This window comes from Anas platyrhynchos, chromosome 1 (genome assembly GCF_047663525.1).
Source record: "Anas platyrhynchos isolate ZD024472 breed Pekin duck chromosome 1, IASCAAS_PekinDuck_T2T, whole genome shotgun sequence".
Classification (NCBI taxonomy): Eukaryota; Metazoa; Chordata; class Aves; order Anseriformes; family Anatidae; genus Anas; species Anas platyrhynchos.
Genome location: NC_092587.1, coordinates 37,589,169 through 37,615,491, shown reverse-complemented (window position 1 = coordinate 37,615,491; position 26,323 = coordinate 37,589,169). Strand labels below are relative to the sequence as shown.

General features: G+C 42.1%; 2 protein-coding genes and 1 long non-coding RNA gene across 4 annotated transcripts; all 3 read right to left on the bottom strand.

The window, feature by feature from the left end:
- Positions 1–1,052: 1,052 nt before the first annotated feature.
- Positions 1,053–9,581, bottom strand: LOC110352235 (uncharacterized). 2 transcript variants are annotated; one of them, XR_011807596.1, is made up of 3 exons: positions 3,571–9,574; positions 2,665–2,827; positions 1,053–1,357 (listed from the first exon to the last, which is right to left on the bottom strand). It is a non-coding gene; the product is annotated as an uncharacterized lncRNA (long non-coding RNA). The 2 variants fall into 2 exon arrangements; XR_011807595.1 differs by having other exon boundaries at positions 2,665–9,581.
- Positions 9,582–15,320: 5,739 nt separating this feature from the next.
- On the bottom strand, positions 15,321–20,056 carry YEATS4 (YEATS domain containing 4). Its single transcript, XM_027455891.3, has 7 exons — positions 19,873–20,056; positions 19,634–19,753; positions 19,363–19,429; positions 19,175–19,269; positions 18,081–18,173; positions 17,916–18,003; positions 15,321–15,874 (listed from the first exon to the last, which is right to left on the bottom strand). The coding sequence occupies exons 1-7, from the start codon at positions 19,921–19,923 to the stop codon at positions 15,705–15,707; spliced, it is 684 nt and encodes a 227-aa protein (XP_027311692.1). The 5' UTR covers positions 19,924–20,056; the 3' UTR covers positions 15,321–15,704.
- Positions 20,057–20,737: 681 nt separating this feature from the next.
- Positions 20,738–24,338, bottom strand: LYZ (lysozyme). Its single transcript, XM_005008880.6, has 4 exons — positions 24,157–24,338; positions 22,809–22,970; positions 21,825–21,903; positions 20,738–21,173 (listed from the first exon to the last, which is right to left on the bottom strand). The coding sequence occupies exons 1-4, from the start codon at positions 24,290–24,292 to the stop codon at positions 21,107–21,109; spliced, it is 444 nt and encodes a 147-aa protein (XP_005008937.2). The 5' UTR covers positions 24,293–24,338; the 3' UTR covers positions 20,738–21,106.
- Between the last annotated feature and the right edge of the window lie 1,985 nt (positions 24,339–26,323).

The following is a 26,323-nucleotide window of genomic DNA, read 5'->3' as shown; positions in this document are numbered from 1 at the left end:
GAATGGTGGGCTTGGCAGTGCTAGGTTAAAGGTTGGACTAGATGACTTTAGAGGCCTTTTCCAACCTATGTGATCCTGTGATTCTATGATTCTAGCTCTTACCATGCATTCGCCAGCTCATGTGAATGGCTGCACTTAAACTAACATGTCAGTGTTTGTTTCAGGTCTGGATAGCATGGCATCTCTTTGAGGGTCTAGTTCTACAGCTTAATCAGAGGTGAAGCGGTGAAATTGTTCACCTGTTTACTGGCCATCTTCAATTTACTGAAATGTTATCTTAGCCAGCTCACCCAGATTTACTGGCAGACCAGTTCTGTATTTTATATTGGTACTTTGCTGTATTCTGCAGCTGTTGGTTATCGTTCTCCAGTTTAGTTTTTCTAGCTCCTTAAGATCATGCTGTGTCTCACCACTGTTGGGAATTTCTAACTGGCCATGTTATTGCTTCTTTTTCTCACTTCACAGATCTTTCTGATCCATGACATATTGGTTGCCGGTCATACAATCATTTTTGTCATCCCAAACTGAGGTATCTGTCAAGATTACTATTCTTTTGAAGATTGCACAGCTGCTTGCAGATGTCTGCAAATTATGAACCTACATTGCTTTAAATCTTTTGATGCATTTTCAGTTCTGTTTTGGATCTTCCTAAAGTTCCTTTTGAATAACTCATTCAACTTTGGAATCAGAGACCTCCTCTGTCATTTCAACGTAGCTCATATTCTCTCCCTTTAAAAATGCGATGCTGCTGCCAATGCCACCTGTAAGGCTTCTCCATAAGCAGCTAGCCCATAGCTAAAACTTGTAAAGTTACTATTTTAGTAGCTAAACATTTCAAATTGTTTGCTGGGGCATTTTTTATATGGTCTTATACAGTGGCTACTGGATGTGCTAAATGCCTTTTCTGGGGCACCAAATGTAGTCGTACATTTAATCGTTCTCTGATACATAACTGGTTTCCCCAATTAAATGTTGTGTTTAAAGGTGTTAATTTGAAATACTACTTAGAATAACTCCTTTATTAATAATGACACTTTCACCCCAAATCACAATTTTCAGGTTAACACCTATTTTTTATTGAAAATTTTGAAGGTTATAAAAGTATTTTGGAACAATTTGTAATCTTTGAAGAGAAAATGAACTTGAACTGCATCAAATATACCTACCACAGCTTGTATTTCCATAAGTCTTCATTTCACTGTCCTAATGTATTTCAGGTTTGGTTCATAGATCTGCCTTGTTCCAGTTCCTGGATTCTTACAAGAAGGGACCAACATTGTGGGGTTTATCATGAGGCTTGTACTCAGCAGATCAGTTGCTCTTGCCTGTGACCCACGTCGATTTAACAGTATTAATTCTGTAAGCAAGCGAGCAGTCCCATCACATTAAAAATGTTAACAGCAGATTTACCCATTAAGAAAGTTCTCCCTTATTCATATTGTGTGCTTAATGCCTGGGTCTGACAAAGAAGGGGCTGTGGGGGAATGGAATGCCAGATTCTGCACCGTGTTTTCACAGTTTCCTTTCATATGTTGGTTAGAGATTCATGGCAACAAACTTCTTCAGGGTATGAAGAAAAGAGCTATATTTCTTCCTCCCTGAAACTTTGGAACCTATCCCATTTCATGTACAGTTTGTCTTCTCACCTGGGAAGCCTTTTCTGATCAGCCTGAGATGTGTGTACCCCAGCAGGAATACTTATCTTTAAAGCTTATCTTAAAATGGATCTATTTTTGTAGATGGGTACTGATACACATACTTAATGTTTCAACTGTAAATTCTGCTCTTGAAGTAAACAGAGGAGAGTAAACAGTTTCTCCTAAAAATAAAACCATAGCAACAGCCTCATGACAAACCGAAGAACTTTGCAGTCGCTTTGTTTTGTAATGAAGGAGGCCTTTGATGTTGCTATAGGCACCACCTAGCCCAGCTATAGGTGAGGGCTCTATTATATAATAAACAGTGTCTTTCAGGGTTTATGACTCAGCAGCAAAAGCATGCTCCTGGCTGAAATGTGGTGCAGAAGCTCACTCTGTTGTAAGAGGCTATCTGGAGCATAATTTTATTCTGCCTAGAGTGTAATTTTATTCTGCCCTCTCCCCTGGCTCCACAATCCATTAGGCGCTAACAAAAAATTCTTCAAAAAAACAAACAAACAAACCAAAAAAAAAAAAAAAGTCTATAGCAAACATTTCAGGAGCTGGAAAACAGATTTACAATGAGAGAGAGCTGGACTTAGTGTGCTAGCTGCACAGAATAACACCAGTCACATTCTGCCTCTCCTCACGTGTGGCACGCTAAGTAGAATGACCCTCCGTGTGTCAAATCAAGAAGTTTTTGTTTTCATCATCAAACAAAGCCCTTGCATACAGTAAGGGCCATCTAGCAGCCACTTATGGCCTGGTCTGCACTTCTTGAGAAAGAGCCCTATCCCCACAAAGTTAGTAGTTGTTGGTTTTTTTTCATTTTTCAGAAGTACAAGTTTGAGCCAACAATTTACACTAGTAATTCACTACTGGTCACCATTAGTTGAGTTGTCAACACTTCAGTTAAAAAAGAAAAAAAAAAAAAAAAAAGTTGAAATCCAGTGGTAAATGCAGGCATCGTATGGTTTAATTTGTGTAGTAAAACTTCTCCTGAAATGTCTGCCAGAGTATGACAAACCTGCTCTTAGTCCTGTGACATCCACAGAAAAGGGGAGTGGAACTGGTTACGCAGGTCACTGGTGGTATTGCAGTTTGGTTTTCCTCAGGTGTGTCAGTTGCCTTGCTCTTGTACGTGGATGCCACCAGCATGGTTGAAAGATCCAAGAGCTCTGAGTAACACGCTGTGAAGGAGAGGATACTTGTCGCTGTGACAGTTGGTCTATAGATTTTTATAGATACTACAATGAGCTGCAAAAACATGAATTTAAACTCAAGTGTTTGCTCTGACCTCATTTTAGGCTAAGCTTGCTGGCTGAGATTCTAGGTGTTGTACTCCTTGAGATACCAGATACTCAGTCCCTTACCCATTTGGACATCGAAATTCTGAGAAACGTTACTACTCCAAGTGAAGCTGCCTTCTGGGCCTCACAAGTACATACACAAATGCAGTTTGCCTCACAAGTAAATACTCTGCTTAACCCAGCTGAACTGTTTTTGTTCCCCTAACAAAAGCTGCCACATGCAGCTCCTGTAACTTCTGGCTGGCGCTTTCCCAGAAGCAGCATCGATGTGCTGACTGCACAGTGTGCGCACGCCTGTTTCCAACTAGCCTGCGATAACCAAGTGGGCCATAAATCTAATTAAATGCAAAAAAAAAAAAGCTACAGCTTGTTGCAATATCTTTCGAGATTTAACTTCATCTGACAAAAGCAAGGGAATTCTGAGTGAAGATTGCCGCTATGTCCTTAATTCCCTCCCTGGTATTGCAGAGTTTCAGGGCCCTGAAGCTATGCACATTTAACTCTGTACTATATGCACTAAACAGCGTTCAAAGAGCACTGACACAATGTCAGATGCTCTAAAAATTAGGCAACATCTGTAATTTTGACTCCCCTGTGAGTGCAAAGGATGGGGAACGAAGTACCTTGTCACATGCCATTTTTCTAGTTTGCAAACCCTTCCTCGCTTGGGACGCAGAGTAGACGCCTCTCCCAGGAGAAGACAGCTGGTTAGTTTAAATCTCTGCGTGCAGCCAGTGCCCTTTGCCTTATTTATTTATTCATTCAGTGAGTAACTACTTAGGCATTCGTAGGGCATTTGTCATTGTATTAGTTGATACCTCATTAGCATTAGTGGGATTGTTTCTGTGTTCCCGTTTCCAGAGAAAGAATTACAGCTGCATGTCGCTTACAAGGGCGTGTGGGTTTGGGGCACGGGGGTCTCGGTGCTGCAGTGCTCAGCAGCGTGGCTGTTAACATTACACAGCCCCGGAGCTTGGTGACATCCGTGATGCCCACTTCTCTCTCTGGGTTTCCTGTATGGTACGTGGCGGAGGCAAGGGGAGGAATGGGATCATGTGGGATGCACCCCGAACAAGAAGCTGGCTGAACGTGGTGCTGCGAAAGGCTGATGGCATTTATGTGACTGCGGGCACGGCGGTCGGGGTTTAGTGCCAAGGAATCTCGAAAGATGCTGCTCTGTGGCAGCCCGTGAGCAGGTATCGAGGCTGCAACTGGAAAATTGGCAGATGGACTACGCACATTTGTCTCAGCCCCTGCAGCGGGCGCTCAGGAATGCTAGGGTGGGACCACACTGCAAATTCTTAACCAGGACACTGACAAATGGTCCATTTTGCCAGCTCTGCTATTCATGAGGTGTTTAAGGTTGGGAAGTACAGTCCCAACATTTACCAATTTGTCTCTCAGCATCCTCAAAACTAAAACTGGGTTACAAGGAACCACTTGCTCCACTTGGAGCTCAGTTCAGCATGTGAGATGCCTATGGGGCCCCTGTATACAAGGCATGAATGTTTAAGGGGTAGGACAAACTGTGCTTTTCCTGTAATTTGGTGATTAAAAAGTCCCAAACTTGGTTTTTAGGGGAACCTGGGTTTAGTTTCACCCTCTATCTGTGAAAATATGAATTTGTATTTTCCTTCACTTGGGGGGTGCTGTGACCATCACGTTACAGCTCCCTTAGTGCTATCCGCTGAAATCATTCAGTTCTGACTGCCTGGACTGGACCCGCAGGAGCAGGATTAGGTTGCTGGGAAGTACCTACTGGAGCAATCACAGAGATATTTTGGGAACCTCACTGAAATCAGAATTCATGGAATGTGAGCATCTCCATGGCTGGGAAGCAACTGGGTAAGGATTTTGAAGGTAGTTATTTTGGATTTGAGGATCGTAGGTGTTCACTTAAAGCATCTGAGTCCTCTTACTGAGACCTAACCAAGACATGTCTCAGGTCACACAGGCAAATCAGTGGCAGGGAGCTGGGGTGAGGCTTCAGTGTACAAACAAGTACGTCAGACCGTGGAAAAATCAACACAGCATTTTGTAGATAGAAAAGCTTTGTCACAGTTACGAAGCTCTTTGACGAAATGAACAAACTGATAAACCAGGCTGATATAGTCAAGGCAGTGATCTCAAAAGAGTTTTAGGCACAGTCCCACTCTTAAAGTTAGCTGTCACAGGTCTGGAAGGAAGGCTGTCGTGTGAATTAGTAACGGGTTGGAAGAGAAGGGTTAATGGGGAAGCAATAAATAGTTATTTTTTACACTGCAGGAACGTTACGATCAGACTCCCACGAGGACTCATGCTGGGACCTGCCCGGGTTCGCGTACTCAGAAATGGTCTTGGAAGGAGAGTGAGTAAGGCAGCAGCACAGTTTGCTGCTGACGCAAAATCCTCTGCAGTCATGGAATACAACACTGACAGCAAGGAGCTGCGGAGGGATCCCATCCTGCTGAGCACGGGTGTTAAGCTAGAAGCTGAAATTCAGTCTCAGTACATGCAAGCTGATGCATATGGGCAAAACCAATCTTAATTATATGCGCATGGTTTTACAGAGGGAAGACATCTTAAGAGTCACTAGAGGTGGATCTTCAGAAACTTCATTTCTAGCTCCAAGTGAAAAATATCAGGAATTATTTGAAAAGGGAGACAGCAGAGCAAAGAGTGCTGTGACATCTTTATGGAGGTCGGTGGTACGGCCACATCTTGAGAACAGCATGAAGCTCTGGTGTCCCACATCAGAAAGAATATGAATGTAGAAAAAGAATAATAAAGCATTGATAATGATTTCTGTTTAGAACATGACTGCCAACACTTGGACTTTTCAGTTTGACAAAGACAAAATGCACCATGCCTGGATGACTGAGGGAAGGGGGCTGAATTACAGGAAGTGGTGGGCTGTGGAGAGAAAGTAGGGAGCTATCATCCAGTGCTTCTAGTAAGTGGCAACATGGGAAGTAATGAACAGGTTTAAAACAGTCAAAAGATAGTGGTGTTTGTTTTTTTTTTTTTCAGATGCTACAGAACAAGAGTATGGAGCTCACTGTTTCCAGAAATGTAGAGGCTAAACATACATTTCTCCTATGTAGTCAAATGTTGGAAGAAGTTGTCCAGAGCGGCTGTGCAGCCTCATTCCTGGAAGATACTCCAGGAATATTCCAGGGTCAGTGCTTCTCGGTATTTAGGTTAAGATTTTTGGAAGATAAGATGCCCGTGTGCTCTCTGTGACTGACTGTGTTCAGCAACTGGGATGCATGGCACGAACAAACAATTTGCACTACAAAAATACCCCGACCTGCCCATCGCTGCTTTCTCCTGTAACAAGAGGAGATCTGTCTTTTATTTGAAAGACACAGCCCGTGCTGCAGCTCGGCAGCTGTACGACAGTGCAGTCACAAACAATACTTATGGAATAAGCTGAGTCCTATAGTTTTAAAGAACAAATGCACTTCAACTTAATTGCAGTCAGGCCAGAATAAAAATTAAAGGGTTTGCATGTCTGCTAGTCTATATGTGGGTAGAAAGGCAGTGAGGTTAAGATAATAGGCTCAAAATGTATTCTCAGAAAACATTTAAAACCACAGTAGGGTGTGATTGTATGCAAATAAGTATTTTTGCAATAGCAGATTAAACACCTTATGGAATTTGTATGGAAAACTGCATGCTTGTACATGATGCAAAGGATGATTAAGCACCAGTGCGTGGAGTTTTTGCCTTTGGTGAAAAATTAAGTCAGATTTAAATCAATCAATGGTTTTCTCAGCCTTTTCATGGTACAAGTTGTAAGTTATGAATGGTGACTACCAGATAGAAAATGCTACAAATAACACCACTTTGTCCTTGGGCCTGCACCCTCAAAGCATATGTCCTGCTGTAGTTCCCAGTTAGCAAAAGCACTGCACTAGCAGAAAAGTCTGAGGCTGTAGGATGGCAACTTGCAGGATCTGAGGCAGCGAGAAAAGATGACTGGTGTATTGATGGAAACTTTTACTGAACAGCTGCTTTGGTGTGTTTTGCCATCAGCTTACAGAATGACTTCAAGTGTTTCTTATAGCATATTTCTGATGCTTTTCATAAATGGCTGGATTAATCATTCCAGGTTCTACCACTTATACAACCTTTTTTTCATGCTCAGAGATTGTTAACATGACTCTGAGGGCACCCAGTGCCCACAGGGGCAGCAGGTACCTTCACAACAAACCACAGAGAGCAGCGTTGCCATTTAAGCATTTGCACACATATGGGACACTGCAGTTAGCAGAATAACTGAATTATCTTTGGGAGATGGTCTTTAAGGTCAGATTAAATCTGTATCATGTACCAGAGTTTCATACCCCTGCCCTTCTGAAACTTCTTTCTCTAACACAGAAATTCCTGTGTCCTTTCTCAGAGAGAGAGGCCCTGGCTTTTCAAAAAATAAAAAAATAAAAAATATATTATAATTACTATTATTACTATTTGTGCCAAGGAAGAACATTTAAAGGAACATTTAAAGTTGCAACTTGGATTTTCTTTTTTTTTTTTTTCCCCTAGCAGAGGTGGATCTGACTCAGCAAAATCAGATATAATTGTGTTTGTTTTCATCCAGCGTTTTTCCTATCTGGATAGAAAAGATAAAATGCATTAATTCGAATTACCCTTAATGTAAATATTGAAGTAAATTGCCCCCACACTGCCTTTGTGTAGTTTCCCTGGGGTGGATATATTACTTTATGCAAGAAATGAAAGCTGCTCTGAAGAAGTCAAATTGTCAAGTTGAGAAACAGCAAAACACGCTCTCTTTCTGCCTTCCAAAACAACTCTGCCTGCTCAGCAATAAATCTGCAGAGGGAACCCAAGCTCACACTGGCAGGATTACTCTTCTTTCCTGCCTCTTAATCATAATTTGTTAGTGAAAGCAGTGGTCAGAGAAAGTGCAAGATCAACAGTTCTGAGCACTGGTGCAGCAGGCTTCTCTCTCCTTCATTCCCCATCCTCCAAAATCAGAAGAGGCATAACACAAGAACAGATGAAGTATGGCAAAGCAGAAATATTGGTAATGGAGTATAAATGTGCTTCTACGGTGCCTCAGTTTACAGCCAGCGTATTATTTCTCAGCTTCAGGACTGCTGAAATTCACACACGAAGCTGGCATAAGCAAACGACATAATTGCTGGAAACATGGGAAATAAAAGCAGACTTGTTAATTTAAGGGTATTTTAAGCAATAATTATTTTAAGCAGAAATAATTGTATTTCCCTTCAATTACTTTTAATAGCTTAGATTTTGAGCCAAATCAAGGATGGGATCAAAACACACACCAGCATTATTCTCTGACACAGAAACACGTGTGGGGGAGAGTCTGAAGGATGGAGACCAAGGAGGGCTGGCTGGCTCGTGGAAGCTTTCCCAGCGCAACTTGACTCAGGTGGGTCTAGCTCTATCTGTCAGGGAGATACTTGGCCCATCAAGTTTATAATCCCTACTTGCCTCTTAGCAGGAACAGAAAAGGGTAACAGAGTTGTTTTTGGTTTAACAAGGCATTTAAAAACAAAATATAAATACTTGTTCCATGTTAAAGAACCCCAAAGAAATAAATCTTCCAGCTGAAGTGAAAACATTTAAGTTTATGAGCCTTCGACTCTTGTGGAAATTTATCCCACTGTTAAGCAAGCTTGAGCTCCCTCAGGGAAGAAAGCTCCCTTGTGATGGAAAACCTGAGCTGGTAACTGTGGACCACAGATGATCTGTGATAGTTTTTTCCCTTCTCTGTCATACCCATGGCCTTTCCAGAGCCGGTTCAAATAGTTCCTCATCTTGGTAGCGCTCAGGGCACGTTGCATATCCTCATCTTATTTAAGATCCACTTGGCAGTGCAAACCTCTGTAAAACAGCCTGAAGTGCTTTTTTTTTTGTTATTGTTGTTGTTCAACATTTACAATTGGTTGATACAGGATTATTTTGTCAAAGGCTTAGAGCTTTTGTTCTTACATTTTCATTCCAAGGGTACTCACTTCTGTACCAAACAACTGCATGTCTTCTCCAACGCCCCAATTCAAAGCCTTTTGGATACAAATGGGACATCTACAGAGAGTTTTGGCTCAAGTCTTATCTCCTTTTTTAAAACCCTAAGAACCATTTTTATTCAAGTGACTTCCAGAAATACTGTTGGTTTTTTTTTGTTTGTTTGTTTTTAAAAAAATAAGCCTTTTTTTTCTTAAAAAAAAAAAAAATAATAATAATAAAGTGGTGCAACTTGGAGAAGAGCAGTCACTTCACTTACCCATCTGGTCGGATTGAGTTGTGGTGCTACAGAAGGATGAGAACTGTAAAAAATGCTTTTCGGTTCAAAGTGGTTAAAGGCTGTAATCTTAGAGCTGAAAGACACCACTTAGAGTTCAAGGAAAGCTCTGCAATTTATTACACCGCCCGTTCTATATTGTCTGTTTAGATTGAAGGTCTTCAGGCCTGGAACTGTGCCTGTGCAGTTTGCATGTGCACCATGCAGTACTCTCAGGATACTATATAAATAATAATATGGCAACAGAGGAGGGAATAGCCCAGTGCAGCAATCCACAACTGAGTGAACCTCTCAGATATTATGGAGCAAAGCCAGTGTTACTTCAAAAACTTTTTTTTTTTTTTTTTAAAGACAAGGTCAGTCAAATGCCTAAATTAAAATCCCACTCAATTGCTTTGATCTTATCAGATGCAATATCTGTACGTTCATTTAATAAGGCTCTCATGCATTTTATCTTTATGCTTAATTTAAATATGAGAAGCAAACACATTTTATATAGTTGTTATTCTCCAATTACTACAAAAGCTTCGTAGGATCTTTGATCATGAGAACGTTATTTCAAATCCAGTTCTGCTTCTCAATTACTAAATGTCTTCACTGAAGTTACTTTGGATGCAATTCCAGCCCAACCGGAGTAACCTAGCGTCAGTCCTTGGAAAACCGATAAAACTATGGGGTAGTGAAGAGATCCCAGTGCCCCCAAAGAACCGTGCTGATTTATTTGTTGGGGGTATTTTTTAAGGCAGAAATTCCAACCGAGGTTGTAACAATAACACGTTGGTGTCTAACGCTATATGCTAATGATTCACCATTAGACACAGCTTACAAAATGCTACTATTATTAAAAAACATACATCAGTGAAATTTATTTTTGTATCAGAGATGCTGCAGTAGACGTTCAGCCTCCGGGATTTGGTTTGTTTGGGTATTTTTGCAAAAGGCCCCTCAGAGGTGACAGATACAGCAGCTGCTAGCCAAGCTCTGTGTACATGTTTGGGGATAACTGCTGGGCGATTACAAAATGCATTCAGAGGTGTTGCACAAACTATCTCTGGATTCAGGTAAAACTGAAGCTAGCAGTTTACAGTATCAGATAAAACTCTGGGATTTACAGCAGCATCAAAACTGAGCTCTACTTTGCTTTCTGTCTTACCAATTATTTCTCTTCACTGTTTGTCAGGAGGGGTGAAAGAGCTGTAGCACAGAACTGAGGAGGGAGAAGGAACTTACCAAGGGCAAGGCTTTGGGCAAATGCCTAAAATACACTACAAGAAAATAATTTTACTGCAAAGTCCACAAGAGGGCATACAGGAGCAATCCTAGGTAACGAATTGATTATTTTTTTTTAATTTATACACGTACATAAATTTATACATATCAGAGTTCTGAAAGTTTTAGCTTAATACTTCCAAAGTAACGCTGTAAAGTCTAACTATCATGAAACTACTGAAGTAGCTGCCCTTTTTTCAAGTGACCTTCCCACTACGAAAAGGTGGCTTCTTCATTTACTGATCTATTACCTTCATCCACCAGAGGCCTGGCTGAAACCCACCAACTTCACAAGGATTGAAGGTCAGGTTTATCTAGTGAGGTACTAAGCATTTGCAGCTCCAAATGCACAGGCAGGACACTAGTGAGCATTCAGCACCATATGGGATCAGATTAGACTACGAATGAACTCTTAATAAATTTCACTTTTTAGACAGTGAAACCACGAAAGGTTTTACTGCTTCTCCTTTTTAAAATACATAGACTGGGTCAGCCTGTTCCAAGAAAGCAACACAAACTCATACAAATTAGCTTAATCTTTACAGTAAAGGTGCTCTGATCATTTCCAAATGCTATCTAGGAGGGTTGTGGAGTCCAGGATGGAAAAGTGCCTCTGCTCTCCTTACTCTCCTTTCAGGAGGTTTTTACTCTGAAAGTTGAAATGTAAATTTTAACTTCAGACAGGTATTAGCTATTTGCATAGGCAAGGCTGTTTCACTAGAAACTCACGATTTCATGTTCTAGTTTAGAAATTCATTTTAAAACAGAAATAGTATAAATGTAGCATACATGAATGTTACAATAAATCCTAACTATTATATTACAATGCATATTCTCATGCTTTCTATTTTTTCTTTTTATCATCTTAATACCCTCTTTTTCCCCATACTTAAATTAAGCTGTTCTTCCCTACTGCATTCAGGAATATCAGAATTTCCAACAAAGATACGAGCTAAAGATTCATTTACAGTATTCATTAATCAATAACTAAAGATGGATGTCTATTTACAGTGAAATATGTCTACTGAAATTAAGTTTAAAAAATAGTTACTCGTGGAAAGTCCTGTCATTTTCTACCTGCAATCGAGTGCAAGCAAAGTATGCAATCCAGTAGAGTACCCAAGTCACAGTTTGGGTATTTATATTGTCACACAATCTTGGCCTGAAAAGGCAAAAAAAAAAAACACCAAACAAAAAAACAGGCATTGAACTGTAAAGGTAATTCCCTTGCCAAATGAATCAAAATTGCAAACCAACATTCACACTTTTTGCTTCCTGTCATAGTGCATTTGATTTGCTCATAAGGCTGTTGATCAGTTTCATAATATGCAAAAGATAATTTGGTCACCTCTGCATAAATGTAAGTTGTTTAATCAGACGATCTTAAAGTCTCAAAGCAAATGAGATCAACGGAAGACTCCACAGACCTGCCAAAACCCCAGTAATTAAAATGCTGTTGAGACTGAAGAACGTTTTGCACATACCTGCCACCTGCTGTTTGGAAAACACCCCGACATGCTCTTCCATCTGTATTCCCACCAAGAAACCAACAATGATGAATTTATATGGTTTGTCTTTAATATAGCATCAGCAAAAGTGTCTTTGGGTTGGTGTTACTACTGGCAGCTGCCTGGAAAGGGGAGGAAGAGGGTGACAATATTCCTTCCAGTCCCATCTCTACTAACCACATAAGGTCTGAAGTGAATCTGTGAGCTGAACGCACACACAAGTCTTCCGTTGGGTAGCGTCACTTGGAAGAGAAACATGCCAGGCACAGCCCTGTATGGCTCCACGGTCTGACCGTAAACTGCAGCATGCCAAACCCAAAGGTGAAGGACAGAGGTAAGTTTTAAAAGAGATGGAGCTAGGTTAAAAAGTGATAGAAATTTCCAGCTAGCACACGGGTAAGCAGTAGGTCTTTGGAATTGCTGTGACTATTCATATGCCTTAGCTAAAAAACTTGAAAACCACAAGTTTTTAATAGTAGAAGTGACAGTGACTATGAGTCCTGAGGGTTTGATGCCTGGAGTAGAAAATTCCTCATTAGTAAAATGCAAAGACACAGACTGCAATAAGCCTGCTTTAATTTTATCCACCATAGGGTTAGCTCAATTGGAGCCTAGATCTTCAGTGGATTTAATTAGACAAATTACTGTGTAATTCAGTAATATCAAACTGCACCTATAGTAGTAGGAAGGATTTTCCCCTTCCTTTGCAAAGCAATTTTAAATAAATCTGTTTCACCATTATAACTCGGGATGGAAACGCAGTCTGAAGTCATTCGCAGCAATAAAAATAGCTAGCATTTAAGTTAAAACCCCTGGTAAGCACAAACTGTAACTATTTGCCTCCCGTTGCATCTTTCTAGGGCTGCCAAAAATACAGCTTAGTGTAGCATGTAGGTTGTGTTGTTTTTTTTCAAATCAAGGTGATGGAGGTCAAATGCAACCAAGTCCCTAGGTGCCCCACTCTATTTCAGTTCCAGTAAGTTTTAATACGATACCCACTACAACATCAACACCGTACTATACTGTATGCACATACACCAGCAGCATATGTACATAGGAGGTGTCCATACGTATATCTCAGGTGCTTGCTCAAACAACTCTTTTAATGGCAGATACATAGACCCAAATATTCCCTGAGCCAATTACGACCCACATAGCTGCACGTGAAGAAGGTAGCTCTATAGGTTTACTTATCAAACAGGGGGGAGAGACTTTTCTCACATTTTATTATCAAGCCAAAACCCTAGAACTCTTAATTCTGAGCACTTTTCTCCATAATGTAATTATTTCTTAATACAGGGTTCAATCACATTGTTGAAGGAAGTATTTTCTGACAAAAACAAAGAACACAGATAGATAAGGAACCTTGTAAAGCTCCGTATATTTTTGCTGTTTTCTGTCAACTGACCATGCTGAGAAATTGCTGTTATTAGACTATTTTTTTTGCCTTAGTGTGAACTGGGGAATGCCTATGGTATAATCTTTGGAGAGCACAAAAGAGAGAAAAAAAAATACAAAAAGAGTAGAAAACCTGAGGAAAAAACCCACTAACCACAAACAAAATTTACATCACTGCTCTAGTATGCTGATGTTAGTTCCACTAACAGCAGAGCCAGAATTTTTGCTTCTGTAAGGCTGACTACTCAGCTGGTTATAGGATGTCATTAGAAACGGCCTCAAAAGGTACCACTCCTTTCTTTTTTGTCTGTTCAAGCCTGTTGCAGCACTATGGATATTAAAATTTGTTTTGTTAGTCAAAGATCTTACTGAACCCATTCAATATTCCCTTTGAGTTACTTTGCATTAGTGTTATTTAAACTCAGAAATATAAAGATAATAACATTGAATACAACCTAGTATTATTTTATTATACACCACAACTGTGCTTTCCACTCCCATTTTGATTTCAACATGCCCTTTCACTGGACCTTAAAAGCAGGTCCATTCAGGAAATGGAAAAAATCCACAAGAAGCCAAGAGAATATACTTGGAAGGACTCACTTCATGCGAGCCCCACTGTACGTTTCCTTAAAAAAAAAAAAAAAATGGTACTGATGATTGTCAGAGACAAGGAAGTAGCCAAAGGTTTTGATCAGCTCTGTTATGGTACTACTGACACTGTATGCTTCACAAATTGCCTCAGACTTGCTTAATACCTATAAGAATCTTTACAATTCTTACAATGCCCCATGAGACCAAACTAATGAATTCCGCAGCTATTGGACTGTCCTAAAATTGTTACATGATCAGTTTAGTGAAAACTTCCCAGTTCAACTTCCTAGGATTTCCAATAAGCACCTAAATACTTAAAATTAACAATTCACATTGCTCAGTCTTCAGAAGCAATAAACATCTTGAATAACATAAGGCATTTCATTTATGTTTTAACTGAATAGACTGACCTAGAGTGCTCTGGAACCCTTGTATTTATGCTTACCTACAATGCTTGGAAAATGGTGCAAGAAAATTGCTAATATCTAGTAAAAGTAGTTGTTCAGTGTGATCATCAGCAATGGCAGTTACCTCATCAGACAAAATTGGGTGGTCTGCAGCTCTGGGGGGGATTTGTGTGAACGCTGCTCGGACAAGGTGCATCATCTTCCTCAACGAAGTACACCGAATTTTAAGTTATTTTTCTTAATGACAACTCCATATTGAGGTCAGACTGTTAGAACTGTTTCAGTCATTAATCTTTCCCAAGCCACATTAAATGCAAAATTATCAATTGTTTCAAAGAAGACTATATTAGTGCTTTGGTCTATTAATACTGATTTGCATGGAAGTGGAGGGTGATTTATTTTTCTTTTTCTTTTTTATTTTTTTTTTCCTCCTCTACAGCAGAGGTTACTGCATCAAAGGATCTTGAAGCAGTAGAGATTTCCAAGCCTTTCAAAACCTCAAGTCCTGCCATCTCTATGAGGCACATTTACATCTACAAATGAAGAGAAGAATTCATAGGCAAAATATTACATACTAATTTTTCAGAGGGAACACTTCCTACTTAACACTAAGCAGAATACAGATGTTAAACAGAATGTCTACAAAACAGGACAGATACTGTTTCCTGCATCCAAACATAACTTGTCTAGTTGATGCCTTTGTGTTAAAGCAGATGTGGGACTAGAAATTCTTATCTGTAGATAAAGAAGTTATTAAAAACAGCATTTTCCTGATTTTATAGTGTGCTGGTAATAGGCAGACTTACAGAAGTTACTGTAAGCATCTTACTTAAATTACTTAAGCATCTTGCATACTATTTTATTACAACCTGACTTAAAACTGGTGTTTACAATGGTACTTGAAGCCCAAACTGGACAAAGACTTTTTTTTTTTAATAAAAAAGAACATGTTTTATTTTCAACTTAAAGATGCATCTCTAAACAGTAGAAAAAAATAAAAAAGTAAACATTTTGTAAAGTCCCATTAAACTAATACAAGACTTAATACAAACTTTTCATATACATCACTCAAATGCAGTTAAAAAAATCATCTGGTCTCGAAGTCCTGTTTTCCTTGAAATATGTACCCACAGATTTCAACTACAAAGAGAGGATACGTTCATTCTTGTTCTCTTCAAGAAGAGAATTGCCACACATTCCAATGATTTGCAAATAAAATTCATATGGTCTCATCAAGAGCACACATCCAATTCCATGACTGGAGTCCTTTCATTTTCAGCACAGGCTCCCTATCAAGCCACCATTCATCACATGTCTTTAGACTGATCATCTTCTTCAAGTTTTCTGATTTCATTCTTCAAACAGTTGATGGTTTCACGACTTGCTTTTAATCGTTCTTTAAGCTCAGCAATTTCAAAACTGGTTTTCTTTTTAGCAGCTTCTAGCTTTTCCCTGGTTTTCACTTCAAGATCTGCAACTGTGATGGTGATAAAGAAAAATAAGTAGTAAGTATAAAGAAATTATAATTATTAAAAACACATTTATTTCTTAAACAGCGATAGTCATTTAGAAGGTACGTGTCCAAAAAAAACCAAACCTACAATTACTCTTAGTAATTCAACTACTTAGTAACTCAATACTCTTAGATTCAACGCTTGTGGTAAAAATGATATATGAAAAAAAGATGGAACTAAAAACGTCTTTATGACCTCATTCAATCCATCGTTTTTGTGGTAGGAACACTGTAATTTACTATAGCATTTGCCAGAGTAAAAACAAACAACTAACAAACAAACAAAAAACAACCTGAAGATTGGGTGAATGACATGATTGACAGCAAAAGAAATGACAGCACATGGGAAAAGAAGAGTGAAAAGTATATCACATTTACTATTCTTCACTGTATTCTGATTCTGCGCATCTACAAAATTTGGTGGTGGTACCTGTGCTTTAACAAGCATCTGACTGGTGATGGAACATCTGACAGGTATTTCTTTCTTTTTTGTCATGCACAAGTTTTAAGACAATGCAAAGCCAGTAAGTCTTCTTTGGCCATGGATATCCCTTCAGATCCTATGTTACATCATTTTGGATTTAACCTTTTATCTACTTCAATAGCACTTTTTAAGGAAATGCATTCAAAAAATTCTTCTTTTTTTTTTTTTAATTAATGCTTAGGAGAAACATGCAGAACTTCTAATTAAAAAAGCTTTAAAACTGGACTTTTTAAGAAAGTTTCAAATTATTAAATGCTTTCTACCCACAAACTATAACACCACGCAATGTAATGAAGATCCACTTTAAGACTAACAAAACTGAAGTAGAAAATGGAATTACCGCACATGTTCAAACACCTGAACAGATACAAAGCAAATCAGAACCCTAAATCTGTGGAGCTCAAGCACTCCTTGATTGAGGTATTCAGTGTCAGGGGAACAAGCAGATAAGCTAAAGAGCAAGTGAACAGAAGTACAACGGCATTGCAACTAACGAGGTAGAATTTGCACTTAATAAATACAACTGCTTTCTGAGAGCGTAAAATAAGAAATCAAGTTCAGACGATCAGAGCAGAAATCATTGCTAAATGCATTACTTTATGAATAAATGCATTATCATTTCATTTTGTAGAATCACAGAATAGTTCAAGTTGGAAGGGACCCACAAGGATCATTGAGTCCAACTCTTGGCTCCACACAGACCCTTTCCCTATCCCCCAGCCTAACCCTCCCCTGTCCCAGCTCCGTGCCGTTCCCTCGGGTCCTGTCGCTGTCCCCAGAGAGCAGAGCTCAGCGCCTGCCCCTCCACTCCCCTCGTGAGGGAGCTGCAGGCCGCCATGAGGCCTCCCCTCAGCCTGCTCTGCTCGGGGCTGAGCAAACCCAGGGACCTCAGCTGCTCCTCACGCATTTTGTCCTCTAGACGCTGCATTATCTTCATAGCTCTATTTCCTTAATTCCATTAATATTCTGTTTTATACTTAAAGACAGATCATGCAGGAGGGACGAAAGTAACATTAAACTACACTGCATTGTGAAGTGACCTACACTTAAAGTATTAGACAGAAGGGAAAGGGACAGGAAGAGCTTCCAGACGCTCCTCTTTATCCCAGGGGGCTGCTGCTTTGTCTTAAGCAGCACTGAGAGCTACGTACTTCAAGTGGTGAAGCACAATCTTTGCTTCCAGTTAACATCCTCATGACATGACCCTAATTACCTCTAAGGCAGTGGTCTGAATTTATTCTCTTTTAATTCATTTCAAATATGATAAACAAGGTGTAGATCACGCCATCAATCTTTATACCAAGTTATTTGTAATTCCTTTCTTTTCAGCAAGCATACAGATCTGAAAATCTTAAGTTTTCAAATAAGTATTAGCATCTTTGCAAAAACTGAAGTTAATTTAAGACAAAAATATCACTTTCTAGCAGCAGCCAAATCCATTGTATGATTACATCCCACAGAAAACCCTAAACCCCAAACCAACTACAGCTTACTTCTAAAATGAACGTATTTTGTACTTACACTCTGTTTCATGCTTATAAGCACCTAGTGTTAGCTGACGAGACGTTGTTAACAGCTGCTGCATCATTGCAGTAGGATCTTGAAATATCTAATGGGGGAGAGAAACAAGTGTTATCACTAATACTTTCCAAAATAAAGTGAGGATTACATTAAAAATTTTCATACCATTTCATCATAGAATTCAGAAACTACAGTTTTCTTTCCCAGGATAGCATTGGTGTCAGACTGAAAAAGCTTCAGCAAGTGATACAGGGTTACCTGTGCAGACAGAGATTTATTAGCGTGACAATTGTAGGAAAATAAAAATCACCTTCTAGATATAAACAAGTAGCGTTTGTTCTTACTACACAATCACACAGGATTTAAAGGGCTTTTAGGAATACAAAAATAAATGTCATCAGCAGAGCTATTTAAGTTGAATATTCATTATTAAACATGCCAGCTACAAAGGTTGCTTGGTATTTTTAAACCGTCTAAACAACTGCTTTAGGATTGATGCATAAAAAACTACTAAAAATACCTTCTCTTAAAGATTTCCAAATAGAACAGGTCATTTATTTCAAACCAATTTTGACAATAAATCCATCTGAAAGTGGCTTCCACAACCTTATCATCCCCATAGTTTGGGTGACAGAAAGAACTTGCTCCTTCCAGGAGCTAATATCTTACCCTAAAACATGGTAATTAAGTTTCCTACCTAAACTTGGGTACACAAAACTGCAAGATGCCTGAAAAAAATGATGGGAAGAAAATTCATTCCACTGCTTTACAGAAGTGTGCTAGCCTGCTTTTCTTTAGAAACTAACGCTAGAATAGCAACTTTGTCGCTTTTTGACTGATTTTGACCAAATCTGATAGACAATATATGTATATAAATACATATATACACACACACATATATACATATATACTCACACACGCACACACATACACTATGTTATGATAATTAAAATATTCCAATATCCTACGATTAGGAAGCCACTGAGGAGAAACCCTCCCTGTGTGCCCAACCCAGGTACGGTGCAACGTGCATTCACATGTAAGTAAATACCAGAAACAGCAAAAGCCCTCACAAATGCCCTAGCCTGTACTAAAGCACAGAAACTGGAAAACATGGCCAAAAATTGAATACATTTCCTACAAAAGCAAGCTTTATTATCCCTACGGCTGACAGCACTTCTTTTTACCAGCAATATGAAGCACTACAACCTTAGGGCTCCCTCATTCTTTAAGCACTGTTAAAAGTTTGTTGTACTTACAGGTCTTTCATTGGGGTCGATGAAAAATATCTTGATGATTATTTCGAATTCGCCCCAGCCTGTCTCAGTGATCTCATACGGCGGCTTGGTAACAACTGCGGGGGGAAGCAGCAGGGACGGTGATGAAGCCCCCACGCAAGTAACCAAAACCCTCCCTCCAGGAGCTAAGGCCAGAACACGAACCTTACCTCTCAGGGGATTCCCGTAGCTCTCGTGCAACTTGAACTGAATTTTCTTCACGTAGGCTGACATGTCCTGAAAGGAAGGCAAGGTGTGGGGATTCTCGCTGTGTGCACAGCACAGCAAACGACTGTGCAATCACCCCAGCCCTTCTTCTCGCACCCCTACCTCCAACACCAGCAGGAAAATAAAGGCACAAGCCCAAAAGTCTGCAGCACCCTCGGTGCTCACCCCCTCCCGCTGAGCCCCCCTTTGTGCCCGGCAGCCCCCGCCGCTCACCTCGTTCCTGTAGGGCTTCACGTACACCGTCCACTGGTGCGTGTGCCCGTCCTCCTCGCGCTTCTTGCCGAAGTACCTCGCCACGTTCCCGTACACGATCGGCTTCACGATGGTGACGCCCTTCAAGCGACAAACCCGCAGCTCCCGCACCCGCTCCCGAGCCGCCGGGGGGCAGCCCCGGACCCCCCCCGGGCTCCTTCCCTTCCTCCCTCCGTCCCTCCGCGCCCGGCCCGCCGCACCTTCACCCTGCCGCCGGAGTCAGGCCCGAACTCGGCCATTCTCTTGAACATATTGCACCGAGGGGGCGCCGCCCGCCGCCAGCCGCCCGCCGCCGCCGCCCGCGCTCAGCTCCACGCCCCGCGGCCGCTCGGCCCGGCCCGGCCCGGCCCCGCCGCTGCCGGTACCGCGAGATGGCGGCCCCGCCGTCACGTGCCCGCGCCGCGCCGCGCCGGGAGGGGCGCGCGCCCCCATGGCGGCGGGGGGCGGCCGGGGAATGGCGGCGGCCGCGCGCTGCCCCGCTGAGGCGGCGGCGGCCGCCGCCATTTTCTCGCCGCGGCGGGCAGCGGGGGGGTCGGCCTGTTCTCATAGATAACCAGAGATAGGAGCAGAGGGAACGGCCTCCAGTTGCACCAGGGGAGGCTCAGGGTGGGAATGAGGAGGCATTTCGGCTCAGGAAGAGTAATTAGGCACTGGGACGGGCTGCCCAGGGAGGTGGTGGAGTCACCATCCCTGGAAGTCTTCAAAAGACGTTTAGATGTAGAGCTTAGGGATATGGTTTAGTGGGGACTGTTAGTGTTAGCTTAGAGGTTGGACTCGATGATCTTGAGGTCTCTTCCAACCTAGAAATTCTGTGATTCTGTGGTGGAGTCACTGTCCCTGGGGATGCTCAAGGAGAGGCTGAACGTGGTGCTTGGGGACGTGGTTCAGTGGTGACATTGCTATTAGGGTGACATTGCTATTAGGGTGACAGTTCAACCACATGATCTCAGAGCCCTTTTCCCATCTTCATGAGTCTACCTCTCATTAGCCACAACCACCTCAAGCAGTCACAGGTTAAAAACCCCAGTAGCACTACGGATCACAAATCACACTGACCAATACACAGCCATTTGCAGGTATTTTTTTAATGATGAACGCACTTAAAACTGCCAAGCAAGTAACAAACATCATGCTAGCATGCAGCAGCAAAACCTAGCGGTGAGATTTCGGTTAGATCGGCTCCCTGCTCATGCCTACGTACAGCAAAACCAGCAGCTGGCTGTTCAAGCTGCGTCGGGCACAAAGGGGGTGGATAGGTGGAAACAAACCCCTTTCATCTGCAAGGAGCAAAGCAGCAGCTTCACAAGTGAGCTGCGTTGTAGGAATGCTGGATTTTGTGTGGATCACGGACTGTAACAAGCGCCTTGAGGAACCAGTTTGCTTGGTGTGAGGGCTGTTGGCTGTTGAGAACGGGCCCCGCTGAGCACCTGCGCCTCATAGCCTGCAGCCTCGGATCCACTTGGAGACATCTGTGCCTCTGCACCGGTTGCGCCATGCGACCCTGGACAGAGGAAGATCAGGGCAATTAATGACAGCAAACTCAAAAGTCAGCACTGAGGGGGCTTTTCTTAGCAACCCTGGCTTAGATACACAGCTAAATTCTGCAAAAGGCCAGCTATATATCAAGTACTTTGCTACTTCCCCAAAGAGAGAGGCACAACCAAGCATTCCTGATTTAGAAATCACAGCACACCTAAGGCCATAGGTTGGACTGGTCTATGCGCTCTGTTCTTTGAGAGTCTCAGTTCTAAGTAGAGCACGTGGGCTTTGTAAAAGCAGGTCAAGATGACTCGACCCTTCGCCTGCAGCCAGCAAAATCAAAGCCAGTCACATGTACGTTGTAGGTCATTTAGTTTGCACTTCAATACTAAAAGTTTGGGGGATGGAAAGCTTAGACAATATTCGTGCCCTGCTAGTTATGAAGAATTTGGTGCATATCACGGTTTGAAGAACATCAAGGATGCCACAGCTGCAGTTTGCACCAATGCTCATTTTAGCTACTGTTCTTATATACTTTGAGTTGAAATACACATGCAAGGGGCTGCTAAGGTTTGCCTGTGCTTTCTAAGATGGATTAGTTTAAAATTATATTTCTTCTCTTAATTGTCTGTTCTACAAGTGCAGCTCAGTCTTTTAACCCACCAAAACCTACCATGCGTTCATGCCATTTCCATCGCTGACAATCCTCTTTGCACACCTCACAGCTTCTGTTATGTCTGATCTCAGTAGTACTTGAAAAAGGAGACAGGAAACAATGTCAGTTTTCTCTTTCTTTTCATATTTTTATTTAAATAGTCTTCAAATGTCCTTAGGGAGTGTGTGTTGGTGTTCACCATTTTTATTGTTTCCCACTCCAAGGGCTCATACGATGTCTGGTTAAATTAACCATCCTGTACAGACAACAGTTCTGAAGACTGAATAGCATGTGGGCAAACATGATGTGAGGGAAAAGCCTATATAATACCCAAGAAAGTGAGAAAATGATAGTGGCAAGCATGGTAATAGTTGTACAGCTGCTTTGAACTTCAAAATATTCAGGCTGTGTGCTGACTACTCCAGATACCTTGTTCAGCTCTTGAATATATATATAGTGTATCACCTTCTTTGGTAAGACATTCTACCAAGCAACAAGAACCAAAGGCTTGAGATGTGCGGCAATTCCTCTGTTCTCTATTTTCTAAGAAAAAGCAAAGAACTTCTCTCTGGCAACTTGCAACTATCAGAGTGCAAGAGTAAGACCAATGAAGCAAATCCAGAAATTATACAAAATAAACCAGGCTGCAAGTGGTCATTTGGGCCAGCCTCTTGCAAGAAGTCAAGCTCTCACTACCTTCAAAGAAAAATGTCCAGGGGTTGGTGTTACTACTAATTAATAAATGGGTTCTGCGGAAACCTCTTTACTCTAGAAACAGTAAGATGGGTAAGCAGGGGAATACAGTCCCTGCTGTAAAGAAATGTTTTCCTCTCACATGTGCACAACCACGGTGCAGACCTCCTTTTTGAAAGGGGGAAGGGTGAGTTTGAACTCTGTACGGCAATGTTTCTAAAGCCGAGGCTGCCACCAACCTTTGCTCATTTGCAACGGGAATATGGAAGGGCAGCCCGTCACGGTATTGCCTGGGGAAGCTGAGCTCACCTGAGCATGGGATACCGCACGCGTTCTTGGACCCTGGGGTCTTGCCATCATCGCACCACCAGCGGCTGTTGATCTGTAAAATTCCGTAGTCGGTGCTTCCATCAGTGTTACGGTTTGTAGCCTGCGTGTTAAAGCTGCTCTCGTAATTTGCTGCACACACCCCTGTCAAAATTCCATTCAAAAGGAAAAAAGAAAAGAGATGTTTGCTTTAAAACCGGACCCAACTTGTGTACATACACACCCCATCTCCTCGCCTGGCTGAAATGTGACTGTATGCAGAGTGCATGTGACAGGTGGAGCTCCTTTTATTCCAATCCAACCCAGTGTGAAAAACAACTACAGGACGTCTTAACTTCAAAATGACCTTAGAAAACCCAGCACAGGATTTCTACCCTTCAAAATAAATGCCAGCTCCTGCCCATGTGGCTGCGGGCGGCACGGCTGCACCCACATCTCGAGGGAGGCTGGCTGGCGTGGGCAGCGGCAGGCAGGGCACGCTCTGTCCCTCACCCTGTCTCCTTTGAAACTTTTGGGAGCCAATGACTGCAGCAGATGGCAGCAGCACAAATAGCTGCTGGCTTTGACAAGGTTTGTTTCAGCTGCTTGTACTTCACGTGATGCATAATGGCCTTGTTTTGTCCCATCTACATCTGCTGCATCTGCGGCAGGGCAGTGGGAAGGAAGAGGGACGGGGACAGCGATTGCGTCTGACCCTCATGTGGATCGCTCTCCAGATCTGGGATCAGACCCCACGCATGCTTCCCCTCAAAGGAAATTGGTTTAACAACAGCCTGTTGTCTGGAGGAAAGAAGTCTTCACTTGGCCTTCACCTGAGGGAGGGAGGCTCCTTGTCTGGAGGAACCCCTCTCCCTCAGCCCCCTTTCCTCACAGCATGCCCACTGTCTCCTCTCCCCCACTACTATTTCCAGTGATTCCCACCGAGCAAGCCTGGCACCAGCACCTCTGCCCAGCTCAGCTCCACGCTCCTGTCCTGCTTGCTCCACAGCCTCAGGGGGAGGTCACCAGCAGCAGCCACCCAGAGGAAGGAATCAAAGCAAATAAAGGCAGAGCAATTAGCTCCTGGGGAGGTATGATGAGACAGGCTGCTTCTGCAAAACGCTTGCTGATAATGGTTTTATTTGCCTGTGGAAGAGTGCCAGGGAAAGAAGTGGTAATGGGACAAGCTGTAGAAAATGCCTGCAGTCTGTGCCAGCAGAGGTGGATGAACCCAGTGGAGCCTTAACACCTGCACTGCAGCATCGTGCCTACATCCTCACCTTAACAAAGCTTGTGAAGTGGAAATTCCCACCCCACGTGCTCCCTGGAAATCAGGGGAGAACAGACTTACAGTTTCCCAGGCTGTATCCCCGGTAGTTGTCCAGTCCGAGTCGCTTCATAGCTGCTGCCAGCTCACACCTGCTGTAGACTTTCCCCTGAGCAGCCAGGGGTAAGAGGCAAAAGACGAGGGTCAGCAAAGCCTTCATGTTGTCGGCGTAGCACACACCGTCTCTCAAAAGTGAAACTGCAGGCTCTCCTGCACTTGCCTCTTATATATTTTTATCCTGCCCCCTTTTGGTTCCTCTTCTCTGCCGTCACCACAAACAGCCTTTGAAGTATATGGCAATTTCCCAATAATTAAAACATCACTCCAAACCTGTCAAATTTCTTACAACAGGTGCAAAGTACTTTAGCCACAGATGAATTTTGTTTACAGTCTGTTGCAATACCTATTGAAGGGGGAGTTGGGTATTTAGGCTCTGCTACTCAAGATTTATTAGGGGTTTATCATCAAAGTCCCGGTTTTACTGCACAGCTGCTGTTCACCGATCTATCACTACTAATAAAAATAGCCTAAGTAGACACATGTTTAATTGGTACAATTACTAGACCACTCTCTGATAATACAAAGGTGGCTCTTCTGGTCAAATGCTGAAGAGTTGTCGATGCATTGTTCGTGTACTGACAGGAGCAACCTCACCGTGCTGCGTGTCCTTGCCCGGTGTCTGAAGCAATGCTGGGTTTGTCAGGGCTCTGAGTGCAGGGGGCTGAGGGGCCATTTGCTGGCAAGTGAGGTGGGACATCAAGCAGGAGTATTTGGGGAAGAAGAAGCACAAGCAGAAGCACAGCCTTAATACCCCTGATGTATCAACCCTCCTACAAGATCTACTCAAATGACAAAGCATGAAAAACCCTCTGCACTAGTCACCAGCACCTATATCTTGTTCTTGTTTTGATAGTGGAACTAATAAGGAGAATAAGGAGAAGTGGGTTTTACCCACTGGGTCTTGAGGTTGTTTGTACAATTTTTCAGTGGGCATGCGTAAGCTGAACTACAGAAAGCAGCTCTACTTGTTCATGACGTTCAGAGCTGGTTAATTTTTACTAGCCTTTGAAATTCTTATCAATTGAATTCATTTCAAAAGAAAGTGCTGGCAAGAAACAGTGTGCCTGCACACAATTGTATTTGATTGGAAGTGCTTTGTTTGGGCAGCTTTGCATGGGGAACTGTAGACGCTTCAAAAGGTAGGATGGAAAATTGACTTTGTAATGTTCAGCAAGCTCTTTAAGAGATCAGCTTTTCACAGTGTCCCACTTCAAAATGCAACTCTGGTAGAGGGGAGCAGCTTCTAACACAGCCCCTAGACTCCGTCTTCCATGCTAAGCTACCTGATGATACCGATTGCATTATGGCATCAGCTAGTTCACTTTAACAACTATATTTATTTTTGTTTTGTTTTGTTTTGTCTTGTTTTGAGGATTGACATTGCCTCATAGTCAATCAAGTAGCCTGTGAGATTTGGGTTCTTACCTGACCTCTGCTGAGGCCAATACGTAACAAAGCAAAGGGACACATAAATGCCATAGCTTCGCAGTAAAGGTCTCAATCTCTTCATGATAAATGCATCTAAAACCTTCTTAGTCTTCAAACTTAGATTTATTATCCTCATTATTTTATTGTCTTACTTGTAAGTTGAGTTTAATAACCAGAATGGTGCTGTCACCAACAAGGAAGAAAAAAAATCTTAAGAAACTCCCATCTTGCAACACACAATTGGTATTTCCAAATACCTATAAAGAAATGTGAGACTTCCTGCTAGTCAAACAGAAATATTCACCGTTATTTACTCATCCCCCTGCAAGCAGTCAGCTGCCAACTGCAGAGGTACCACACTTTAGAGCTTAACAAGAAGGCCCTTCATGGATATCTTCTAAAAATGCACCCCTGTTTCTACAGACTTCATAGGAATGCGCAGCGTTAGTTCAAACAGGAGTCAAATGCCTGCAGGGGCTGTGGTTCTTCACTTTCATAACAGGCAAGGTATTTCCTCCTGTCCTGCTGCAGTTTAAAGCCATTTTTTTCTGTATGTGGCTGTAGCCAGTGAGGAGTGAAGCAATCTCTGATTACACGGGTTTACAGGAATTCACTTGGAGGGAAAGTTCCCATTCAGTACTTCTCAGAGGGCCAAACTAAGCACCCAAGTTTCATATTTATATTATTTCCATACTGTTGTTAC

Excerpts from the sequence above, each read along its gene's own strand:
- YEATS4 (XM_027455891.3), bottom strand. The coding sequence starts at position 19,923 with ATGTTCAAGAGAATGGCCGAGTTCGGGCCTGACTCCGGCGGCAGGGTG. Across the intron at positions 19,270-19,362 it reads CTACGGGAATCCCCTGAGAG|TTGTTACCAAGCCGCCGTAT; the intron begins GTAAGGTTCGTG and ends TTCCCCCCGCAG. Across the intron at positions 18,174-19,174 it reads TCGACCCCAATGAAAGACCT|GTAACCCTGTATCACTTGCT; the intron begins GTAAGTACAACA and ends CTGTCTGCACAG.
- LYZ (XM_005008880.6), bottom strand. The coding sequence starts at position 24,292 with ATGAAGGCTTTGCTGACCCTCGTCTTTTGCCTCTTACCCCTGGCTGCT. Across the intron at positions 21,904-22,808 it reads GTGCGGTATCCCATGCTCAG|TACTACTGAGATCAGACATA; the intron begins GTGAGCTCAGCT and ends TCCTTTTTCAAG. Across the intron at positions 21,174-21,824 it reads GGAAATGGCATGAACGCATG|GGTCGCATGGCGCAACCGGT; the intron begins GTAGGTTTTGGT and ends TCCTCTGTCCAG.